Genomic DNA, 12,104 nt, shown 5'->3' with positions numbered 1-12,104 from the left:
CATGAAGGCCTGATTCACACAGTCTCGTCTGAACAGTTGATGTTGAGATGTGTCTGTTACTTGAACTCTGTGAAGCATTTCTTTGGACTGCAATCTGAGGCTGGTAAATCGAATGTACTTATCCTCTGCAGCAGAGGTAACTCTGGGTCTTCCTTTCCTGTGGCGGTCCTCATGAGAGCCAGTTTCATCATAGCGCTTGATAGTTTTTGTGACTGCACTTGAAGAAAGTTTCAAAGTTCTTGACATTTTCCGGATTGACTGACCTTCATATCTTAGGGTAATGTTGGACTTTAATTTCTCTTTGCTTATTTGAGCTGTTCTTGCCATAATATGGGCTTGGTCTTTTACCAAATAGGGCTATCTTCTGTATAGCACCCCTGTATACCGCCCCTATATCATCAAGGCAACGGGTGGCTACTTTGAAGAATCTAACATATATTTTTATTTGTTTAACACTTTTTTGGTTACTACATGATTCCATATGTGTTATTTCATAATTTTGACATATTCACTATTATTCTACAATGTAGAAAATAGTAAAAATAAAGAAAAACCTTTGAATGAGTAGGTGTGTCCAAACTTTTGAATGGTACTGTATATGGACTGCAGTTACACACCTCTTTCAAACCATGAACCTGGGAGAAAACATGTGATGCTGGTGCAGGACATGTGCCTACAAAGTTAAAATTTTAGGCTAGCGATTTAGATTTTAATTTGGAAATATAATACGTCTTATTTTACATTTGTATAATTAGTACTCTGACACACTCGCACACCTTTCATAATATTTCCCCTAATGTTGTCTGACATGCCTACCTCCTTTCTCTTTTGTTGCTTCATTCCTTTCTTCGCTTTCAACAGCTACCCTAAATTAAATGTTTATTTGTCCTGATCTTCATCGTTGTAATGACATGCTTGAATAATTAAGCAGTAAGTCCTGAGTGGGTGTGGTATATGACCAATATACCATGGCTAAGGACTGTTCTTATGCACAACGCAATGCGGTATGCCTGGGTACAGCCCTTAGCCGTGATATAATGGCCATATACCACAAAACCCCAAGGTGCATTATTGCTATTATAAACTGGTTACCAAAGTAATTCATGTTTTGTCATACAGGTGGTATACAGTCTGATTTTTTAATTTTTAATTTTATTTATACCACATCTTTCAGCCAATCAGGATTCAGGGCTCGAACCACCCAGTTTATAATATAGAATAAGATGCCGATGGCTTTCTTTTCTCTTCACAAAGATTGAATGTTTACAGAACTGAACAAAGAACTGCTCTAGCCTACCGCCATTCTGCATTCTCTCTTCTTTCAAACTCCACAATTCTCAATTCTTTCAAACTTCCCGGCCCGTGGCTGTGAGTTCTATTGGCTGAGGTACTTAACATTCACCAAACAAGAGCTTGCATCCCTCTTCCAATAGTCTATTAGTATAAGAAATGCTACAAATAAATTATTCCAGCAAGCTATTTCTAGTCTAGCTTTTCCTGGGACTCCAAGAGCTAAAGAACATTTTTTAAGGAGAGAGGCCAGCAGAGCACCTGGTGCATATTGCGCAAGAGACAGAGGCTATACATTAGAAGCTTATGCATAGCACATCATTCATTAGCTAAATATAAGGCTAAAAACTGCATTGAATTTATTACCTGAAATTATTACCTGAAAGAGGTAGGCTGGGACATACACTACCGTTCAAAAGTTTGGGGTAACTTGGAAATGTCCTTGTTGTTGAAAGAAAAGCAATTTTTTTTGTCCATTAAAATAACATTAAATTTATCAGAAATACAGTGTAGACATTGTTAATGTTGTAAATGACTATTGTAGCTGGAAATGGCTGATTTTTTTATGGAATATCTACATAGGCGTACAGAGGCCCATTATCAGCAACCATCGCTCCTGTGTTCCAATGGCACGTTGTGATAGCTAATCCAAGTGTATAATTTTAAAAGGTTAATTGATCATTGGAAAACCCTTTTGCAATTATCTTAGCACAGCTAAAAACTTTTGTTCTGATAAAGAAGCAATAAAACTGGCCTTCTTTAGACTAGTTGAGTATCTGGAGCATCAGCATTTGTGGGTTTTCGATTACGGGCTCAAAATGGCCAGAAACAAATAACTTTCTTCTGAAACTCATGTCTGTTCTTGTTCTGAGAAATGAAGACTATTCCATCAAAGAAATTGCCAAGAAACTGAAGATCTGCAATGCTGTGTACTACTCCCTTCACAGAACAGAAGAAACTGGCTCTAACCAGAAGAGAAAGAGGAGTGAGAGGCCCCGGTGCACAACTTAGCAAGAGGACAAGTACAGTGCATTAGAGTGTCTAGTTTGAGAAACAGATGCCTCACAAGTCCTCAACTGGCAGCTTCATTAAATAGTACCCGCAAAACACCAGTCTCAATGTCAACAGTGAAGAGGCGAATCCGGGATGCTGGCCGTCTAGGCAGAGTTGCAAAGAAAAAGCCATATCTCAGACTGGCCAATAAAAAGAAAAGATTAAGATGGGCAAAAGAACACAGACACTGGACAGAGGAACTCTGCCTAGAATGCAGCATTCTGGAGTCTCCTCTTTACTGTATTTCTGATCAATGTATATTATTTTAATGGACAAAAAAATTGCTTTTCTTTTTAAAAAATGACATTTTTAGGTGACCCCAAACTTTTGAACCGTAGTATATCTATCTATCGATTTTGAATATAATTTGAATGGAATTGAGGGAGAGAGAGAGAGACAATACACATGTGCACACTGATTTAAAGCAACAATATTGAAGTGATGTGCTGATTTAAATCTCAACAGCAAAAAATAGATTAACTTTCCAATTAAAAAATAAAGTTCCCCCACAAAAGCGAGATAGAGATGTGTAAATTAGACCAGCATTTAGTCCTTATATTAGTGTAGCATACGCTGAAGCAAAGTAGGGACCTCAATGGAAATAAATTACCAACTTTATTGTGCAATCCCGGTCACTTTTACAATTATTTGTGTAGATTTACAGTACCAGTCAAAAGTTTGGACACACCTACTCATTCCAGAGTTTTCCTTTATTTTTACTATTATCTACATTGTATAATAATAGTGAAGACATCAAAACTATGAAATTACACATATGGAATCATGTAGTAACCAAAAATGTGTTAAACAAATCAAAATATATTTGATATTCTTCAAAGTAGCCACCCGTTGCCTTCATGGCAGCTTTGCACACTCTTGGCATTCTCTCAACCAGCTTCATGATGTAGTCACCTGGAATGCATTTCAATGAACAGGTGTGCCCTGTTAAAAGTTAATTTGTGGAATTTCTTTCCTTCTTAATGCGTTTGAGCCAATCAGTTGTGTTGTGACAAGGTAGGGGTGGTATACAGAAGATAGCCCTATTTGGTAAAAGACCAAGTCCATATTATGGCAAGAACAGCTCAAATAAGCAAAGAGAACCAACAGTCCATCATTACTTTAAGATACCGTCAGTCAATACAAAAAATGTCAAGAACTTTAAAAATGTCTTCAAGTGCAGTCTTAAAAACCATCAAGCGCTATGATGAAACTGGCTCTCATGAGGACCGCCACAGGAAAGGAAGACCCAGAGTTTCCTCTGCTGCAGAGGATAAATTCATTAAGGTTAACTGCACGTCAGAAATTGCAGTCCAAAGAAATGCTTCACAGAGTTCAAGTAACAGACACATCTCAACATCAACTGTTCAGAGGAGACTGCGTGAAATCAGGCCTTTATGGTCGAATTGCTGCAAAGAAACCACGACTAAAGGACACCAATAATAAGAAGAGACTTGCTTGGACCTAGAAACACGAGCAATGAATGTTAGACCGGTGGAAATCTGTCCTTTGGTCTGATGAGTCCAAATTGGAGATTTTAGGTTCCAACCGCCGTGTCTTTGTGAGATGCAGAGTAGGTGAACGGATGACCTCCGCATGTGTGGTTCCGACAGTGAAGCATGGAGGAGGTGTGATGGTGTGGGGGTGCTTTGCTGGTGACACTGTCAGTGATTTATTTAGATTAAGGCACACTTAACCAGCATGGCTACCACAGCATTTCCTGCCGCGATACACCATCCCATCTGGTTTCCACTTAGTGGGACTATTATTTGTTTTTCAACAGGACAATGACCCAACACACCTTCAGGCTGTGTAAGGTCTATTTGACCAAGAAGGAGAGTGATGGAGTGCTGCATCAGATGGCCTCCACAATCACCCGACCTCAACCCAATTGAGATGCTTTGGGATGAGTTGGACCGCAGAGCATTCCAGGTGAAGCTGGTTGAGAGAATGCCAAGCATTTGCAAAGCTGTCATCAAGGCAAAGGGTAGCTACTTTGAAGAATATAAAATGTAAAATATATTTATTTGTTTAAAACTTTTTGGCTTACTACACGATTCCATATCTGTTATTTCATAGTTTTGATATCTTTACTATTATTCTAAAAACCCTTGAATGAGTAGGTGTGTCCAAACTTTTGACTGGTACTGTACGTATTTTTTTTATTTACTGACAAATGAAAGAAATCAATCAATCCAAACTGTGCAGTGGCAAATTGGTGAAAGAGACATCTGTTACAAAACACCAAAAAATGTTGTGACATTCGGAGATTGTCAAACCAAGCCTTCGATACTTGGTAAACCTACAAGGAAGGGAGGGATATATTTTCTATTTGTCGAGATTGACATAGTCTATTTATTGTGGTGTTGAAAACATTAACCATGTTATTGAAGTGTCTGAAGTCAGTATGTTTTGTTTATCGGTTGTGTGGTTCATTGGCACAGAAACCTGTTGGTTTGTGTTGCATATATTTTATATAATTATAAATATGGCAACAATATGATGATAATCTGACTCCCTCCTAGTTGACCATTGTCTGTAACCGGCTCTGATCGTGAAGTAATGAAACAGTCAGGGAGAGTGATCTCAACTGTGATGGTTGGCAAACCCTCAGCCTTCTGGCCCGTAGCTCTGTGTGGCATCAACTGTAGTATTGTTATTTTTTCTTCATTTAACTAGACAAGTCAGTTAAGAACAAGAGTGACACCTCTTGCAGTGCCTTAGACAGCTGTGCCACTCAGGAGCCTATTTGTGGGTATTAACATTATTTTGAGTTAATTCTTTGAGGCGGGTGGGTGTTACATTTATTTTACAGTACAAGGGAAGGGTGGTGTGAAAATACTTTTAATGTTGGGGAGGGGTGTGCATTTTTTTATGACACCTTGAGATGGTTAAGTGAATGAGTCCTAAATGGCACCCTATTCCCTATACAGTGCACTACTTTGGTCCAGGGACCAATAGCATTCTAGTCTAAAGTAGTGCACTATATAGGCTACGGAATAGGGTGCCATTTATACAAAAACATGTATTTCAGTTCGGAGTTGTGCCTCTTCAGCAGCTCTAGCCTACTCATTCTTCTCATCCCTCTCCGGCTACTGTCTCTCACTAGACGAACGAACCACTGCTGCGGGCTCTGGAATAGGAGGGATAGACTTGTCTAGGCTACTCTAACCCCTTTGGCTTATGTGAAATATTTGCTGCTCTGTCTCGGTATACTTAGCCGATGTGAAATAACCGAGACAATATAAAACCTACGGTCAGATAACGGGTCTGGTCAGGGTGCGCCAAAATAACAGGATTCTGTCAACTTGTTGCGCACTCAATGCAGTGGAACTACAAGTGGTAGTTAGAATTGTTTCGAGTAGCAGCCAAAGTGGACGATTATAATTTCAGTTATCATCATGGGCGAGACACACTAAGCCTCAGCTCCGGAGGATCAGGATTGTTTTAGCAGTGGGGGGACGAAGAGAGAGGCACGGCATTCCCAGACGGGACCGATAAGGACTCCTAAATGCGTCTTCCTGTCGACCCAACGACAACAATGAATAGTGGTTCTAGCAACTTTCTGCTAGTTCCAATACAGGAGTATCCCGTTCTAGACTGCGTACCCAACAAAAACGTCAAGATCGTGGTTTTGGGAGCGAGCAACGTGGGGAAAACAGGTAGGAGATCAAGCTTTACGAGAAGTGTGAAGTAGTCTGAATCGCACCGTTGTCGTGAAAGTCCGGAGGTTTTTAGTTTCCGACTCTTTGAATGAATCTATCGAGGAGTATTAATCGGGTCCAAATAGAAAATGTATACTAGAATGGAAATACTTTATTTGCATCCGTTTGGCACAAACGGATTGGCCATACAAGTAGCCTATACAAATTTCGATTTTGGAAAAATGTCTACGTATTAATATTTCCACCAAAATATTTTATTATGTCTTTGGGATAGGCGACACACTGGTGTGCCAGTTGAACAGTGAGAGGTAAACAATCTCGCCAGGGGGCGACGTGTACGTTCACAGACTCGATCAGGACAGACAGGCTGAGCGCATGTCCCAAATGGCACCCCATTCCTTATTAAAGTGACCTACTTTTGAAAAGTAGTGCAGTACGTAGGGAATAGGGTACTATTTGGTTTAGGATGCATACAGCCAATGCCAACTAAGGAGCAGTATTCTCTTACGGCAACTATAAGAGATATGTGGCCTTCTAGTATTCTTTTCAAGGTGTTTATATTTCAATTTTTTTCATTTAGTAGACACTCTTATCCAGAGCAATTTAAAGGAGTAATTAGGGTTTAGTGCCTTGATCAAGGGTACATCGATATTTTTCCATGTTTAGGATGTTGTTGGCCTATGCCAACTAGGAGTACAGTGTTCTTCAATGGCAACTATGAAAAATATGTAGTCAACTACATTATTATTCTCAAGGTGTTTCTCATTGGAGACTATTCTTCTCCTTGTTTCATTCACAGCGTTGATAGTCAGGTTTCTGACTAAGAGGTTCATCGGGGACTATGAGGCAAACACAGGTACGGTTTTATCATTCTAACAGTCCCATTCATATAAAATACACACACACACACTCACCACCATGCACTCACCTACCACGTATGCCATACTGTTTACTATTATCATTATTTATCCTGCTACCAGTGTGACGTGGCGAGGTTGGACCCAGGTGCAGAGAAGAGACTAAACGAGGAATCAGTGGTTAAGGATAAACATAATACTTTACTAAGAACGGTAGCCACGGGATCCCAGTACACTTGAAAACAAACACTAAGTCTCGAAAACTCACTCAGGAACCGACCGCACACGGTCAACAATTCAAGCTTCTGCAATGTACAGCAGAAAACACACCTCTTTTTTTAAACAGGGAAATCATAATGAGTAATAGAACACACCTGAGTGTCGTAATTGCCTCTAGGATGGTCTCTGCTGCCCTCTGGTGGTGGAACCATGACAACCAGTCACTTTCGCCTAATCCCCTGCTTACATGTACATATCTACCTCCAATTACTCCAGTACCCCTGCATAATATGCATAGTCTTGTAAATTTGGTATTGCCACTCACCCTGTAATGTATGTTATGTTCGTGTTTTTCTTTGTTATGTATATTTATTTTGTATTAGTTATACTATTTTGATATTGATTACTGCACTGTTGGGTAGAGCTTGCAAGTGAAACATTTCACTGTACTTGTGCATGTGACAGTAAAACTTGAACTTGTCATTTCACATTGTTATAACCTTGTAAGAACCCCATACTAGTTTACTACACATTTAGAAACAATTTCACTTGTAAACACCCAGTGAAAAGCCTGAGCTGGCGCACACCCAAAAAAGTGCTGACTAATGGTGAGTTAACTGTAGGCTATAAAAAATAAATGGAGTCACACACTCGATAGACTCCCAGTAATTTATTGGATAAATACCAACGTTTCGGCATCCCTGTGTAGGGCACTATACAGGGCACTAAACTGTGAAGTAGGCACTGTGATGCTGAAACTTTGGTGGTTTACCCAACAAATGTCTCTCTTTATTAACTTATACTGTAAACACCCACCCTAATAATACAGGCAACTTATACATTTTACATCCTCATTCATTTGTTGCATAGAAATCACTTGTGCGTAGTCAGTAATGTTTTGCTTATCTCTGTCCCCAGGGGCCCTGTACTCCAGAAAGATCAATCTAGATGGAGAACAGGTTTCACTACAGGTTCAGGACACGCCCTGCGTCTCTCTACAGGTCGGTCTCTCTCTCTCTCCACACAAGGGCTGAGTCCCAAATAGCACATTAAGGAATGGGAAAGGGAAAGGGGGATACCTAGTCAGTTGTACAACTGAATGTGTCTTCTGCATTTAACTCAACCTCTGAATCAGAGAGGTGAGGGGGGCTGCCTTAATCGACATCCACGTCTTCGACGCCCGAGGAAATGTGGGTTAACTGCCTTGCTCAGGGGCAGAACAACAGATTTTTACCTTGTCCGCTCGGGGATTCGATCCAGAAATCTTTCCTATATAGTGCACTACTTTTCAAATCAAATGACATTTTATTAGTCACATCACATACACAGTTTACAGCAGGTATAAAAGGTGCGGTGAAATGCTTATGCGCAAGCTCCCTCAGCAACGCAGTACATCAGTCAATAACATTAATAACAATAAAAAGAGTCAAGTCAAAAATAACAAGTAATAGAAGTAATAAGAGATGGACTGTATTACACTGTAGTGGGCAGGGACTTGTTCACACAGTGGAATACTGTAAATAGTATATAATAGGACAGCAACATTGATTGTGTTATATGTGTGTGTGAGTTGTGAGTGTGTGTGGGTGCTTGGGTGTGTGTTTATGTAGGTTTGTGTGTTTGTGTGTGAGGGTTTTGCTTAGTCAGTGCAAATAATGTCTGAGGTGCAGATTGTCTCTTAGGTAAAAATAGTCACAGGTACAAGTCTGTGCAGGGAGTCAGCTAGGGTTAGCTGTTCAGCAGTCTGATGGCCAGGTGGTAGTAGCTGTCTCAGAGCCTGTTGGTCTGAGACGCGATGCTTCGATACCGCTTGCCAAATGATAACAGAGTGACTAGAGTCTCAGGCATTATGGAGCCTTATGGGACCTTGTCTCCATAGGGAGTATGGTGCCATTTGGAACACAGCCTCTGTATCTCTCTACAGGTAATTCCTAGTCCTCTCTACAGTCTAAGGGTATATGTAACCAGACCTGGGTCAAATATTTGTGAAATACTTTCAAATGTCAAGTACTTTAAATTACTTGCCAAGTCTCTCTTGGGAAATAGGTTTTCTAACCTCCATGGGACTTTCTGGTTCAATAAAATAAAAGTTACCGTAAATAAAACAGTATCTCGGTTTGCACTTTTGGGACTATTCCATTGTATTGGCTCCATCGCAAAAAAGTATTTGACATACATACAGTAGCTTATGTATTTGATCCCGGCCTGGATATAACAAGTGGAAACATCTCCTTATTTACAGTTCATCACTACCAGTAAGAAGTTATGATGTTACAGTAGAACAGGCCTACATCCAGTATCAGGGCATATCTCAATTATTCTTCTCCCTCTAGAGTGGTTTTTGATAATTCAGTGCCAGGCCTAGGGGAGGCTCCCATTCGTTTATCAAACTCACTTCCACCGCCCGTTCAAAGGCCTGGTCTTGTAAACAGACTATGCCTGAGATAGAGAGTGTGTGCTGTCTTTCTGTCTGCTCCATAATCTCATAATAATAACCGTGCCGACTACTGTGGGAGTTGAACACATCACTAGCTACATACCATTGACTTCCCCTCTCTCTTTCCTCTCTTTCTCTCCTCTACCCACCCCCCTTTCCCCCCTCACTCCTCCATCCAGGACGATGCAGAGGGACTTTATTGTCAGGAGCAGATCAACAGGTCTATCTACTGGGCGGATGGATACGTCCTGGTCTTCTCCATCACAGATGACAGCAGCTATAGAACCATCCAGCCTCTCTACCAGCACGTCAGACGCATCCACCCTGCAGGGAATATACCTGTCATACTGGTGGGTTTGACCGTTGTATTACATCTATTAGTAACGGGAGCTGGATGCTATTATTAGTATTATTTAACTATACAGTATCTGTTACCCATCTATTACATCTGTTTCCATAGCGATACATTAAATGATATGTTATATTTAACTCTCCCGGTGTATGTCCTCGTCATACTGGTGGCTCGATAACCTTTATTTTATCTGGAAGTATTTCTGGACATTGCCTTAACATTGGTCTAATCCATCTCTCATCTCCTCCCAGGTGGGCAACAAGAGTGACCTCCTCCGTGCCCGCCAGGTGCCAGCCGATGAGGGTGAGACTTTGGCAGCCTCTCTGGGTGGTGCGTATTTCGAGGTCTCTGCCCGGGAGAACCACGAGGGGGTCCACGCCGCCTTCCTGCACCTCTGTGGCGAGGTGAGCCGAGCGCTGGGCGGGGGGAACGGGGAGAAGAGGAGAGGGCTGCACCTAGCTCGGCCTAAGTCCCCCAACATGCAAGAGCTCAAAAGAAGGTTCCGACAGGTGCTCTCTTCCAAGGGGAAGTCTTCCACTACCCCGCTGTGATGATTCTGGTTCTGGTTCCGATGGTTCTAGTTCTGGTTCCAGAATTGGAATTATTGATTTAGCCCAGTTGACTCTCTTGTGATGTCATTGTATGAGAATGAATGGAACAGTTTCAATGGAACAGTTTCAATGGAACAGAGAGAAGAGATAAACGGTTCTATATTCTATTTCATTCTATTGGAATGGAACGTTGAGATAAGGAAATCTATATTCCACTTGTGGAAGGAATGGCACAGAGACAGCAAGACCAAACGCTTCCAGCAAAGGAGTGGGCTTCGTGGTATGTGATATCACAAGCCTGTCTGCCGATTCAACCAATGGTGACTGAGGAGACTGAAAAACAGACTATGACTGACAGGTCTAACGGACCAATCGTAGGCTTCTCTGAGATCGCTATTCGTACTAAGCGATCATGCAGTAGTCAACTCTCCTTGCTTTTGATACATTTGTATTTAAAGAATGTAATCTAAAATAAACTGTACCCAGAGGCAAAGAAAAATTATGTTGGCATCACAGATTACCTATAATGAAGGGAATCTTTATCTCTAATGGCACTCTACGAGCCCTGGTCAAAGGTAGTGCTCTAGGCTATATTATAGTGCTCTAGGCTATATTATAGCATTAGAGATGGAACCTATGTATTTTCTCAATGAAACATTTAAAACATGGACGGGCCATGCTTAATTCAATTGAATCGCTAAAAAATGCACTCAACCACAGTCCTTGACATCCTGGTCTGTACTAATCTATACCAGCTTGGTTCCCCTGAACAGTCACTAACCACAGGATCAGTTTACCCTACCCCAACCCTAACTTAAACCATCAGGAAGGCAATAGATAAAACTGACCACAGACCAGTTCTTAGGGGAAACTCCATCCTACATCAAACCACTGTGATACCTAGGGTTGGAAGATTCCTGGAATCAGGAGGGAATAAGCAGGACACTTTGAATCCTTCAACCAGAATTTCAGAAAAACCTGGGAATTATGGGAAAATTACAGGAATTTTGCAACCCTACTCAGGCCCCTTTAAGGTAACATATGTGGCAGCTGTATGTCCTACAGATGTATCTTTCTGTCTGTGTTTTTTATATGAGTCTGGAAAGGAAGAGACATGGTATGCGTCCCAAATGGCACCTTATTCCCTATATAGTGCACTACTTTTGACCAGGGCCTATCAAAAGGAATGCACTATATAGGGAATAGGGTGCCATTTGGGATGCACAACAAGTTCTCATGACCTTTCACCTCTATCTGCTGTGTCAGAGTTTAACACACACCAGAGCAGGGATCATCCACTAGATTCAGCCGCAGGGTGATTTCTTTTCTTGAGCGGATGGTCAGGGGGCCGGAACATAATTACAAATAATTTGAAAACCGCAAATAGACCGCAAGAAGCCGAAACTGATATAATATCTCAAACCTTGTTTACATTTGTATACAATCACATACTGTATATACAGTATATATCTATTAAGTGTGGGAATACTTTGGAACAGATTTCCACATTTAAAATCCCTTGGAGCTGACTTGCTGGTGTTTTTAGTCTTTTATGTCCACAATAAAAGTAAAATATATTTTTGGGACCCAGAAAACTCCAGTTGGGGAACCCTGCACCAGAGGTTAGGGAGTGCCCAGTTCCCCCAGAACCCCCCCCCCCCCCCCCACACACACACACACACA

At 41.2% G+C, this 12,104-nt stretch overlaps 1 protein-coding gene across 1 annotated transcript; it reads left to right on the top strand.

The window, feature by feature from the left end:
* Positions 1-5,501: 5,501 nt before the first annotated feature.
* Positions 5,502-11,882, top strand: LOC120049297 (ras-like protein family member 11A-like). Its single transcript, XM_038995549.1, has 5 exons — positions 5,502-6,002; positions 6,805-6,861; positions 8,000-8,082; positions 9,698-9,868; positions 10,122-11,882. The coding sequence occupies exons 1-5, from the start codon at positions 5,852-5,854 to the stop codon at positions 10,419-10,421; spliced, it is 762 nt and encodes a 253-aa protein (XP_038851477.1). The 5' UTR covers positions 5,502-5,851; the 3' UTR covers positions 10,422-11,882.
* Positions 11,883-12,104: the final 222 nt, after the last annotated feature.

The sequence above is a fragment of the Salvelinus namaycush genome, chromosome 6 (assembly GCF_016432855.1).
Source record: "Salvelinus namaycush isolate Seneca chromosome 6, SaNama_1.0, whole genome shotgun sequence".
NCBI lineage: Eukaryota > Metazoa > Chordata > Actinopteri > Salmoniformes > Salmonidae > Salvelinus > Salvelinus namaycush.
Note: the sequence above shows the minus strand (reverse complement) of the source record. Positions and strands in the feature narration are given on the sequence as shown.

What these genes read in the sequence shown, in the direction of transcription:
- LOC120049297 (XM_038995549.1), top strand. Translation starts at nt 5,852, where the DNA reads ATGCGTCTTCCTGTCGACCCAACGACAACAATGAATAGTGGTTCTAGC. An exon ending in CGCCCTGCGTCTCTCTACAG is followed by an intron (nt 8,083 to 9,697) that starts GTCGGTCTCTCT and finishes TCCTCCATCCAG; the next exon opens with GACGATGCAGAGGGACTTTA. An exon ending in GGAATATACCTGTCATACTG is followed by an intron (nt 9,869 to 10,121) that starts GTGGGTTTGACC and finishes ATCTCCTCCCAG; the next exon opens with GTGGGCAACAAGAGTGACCT.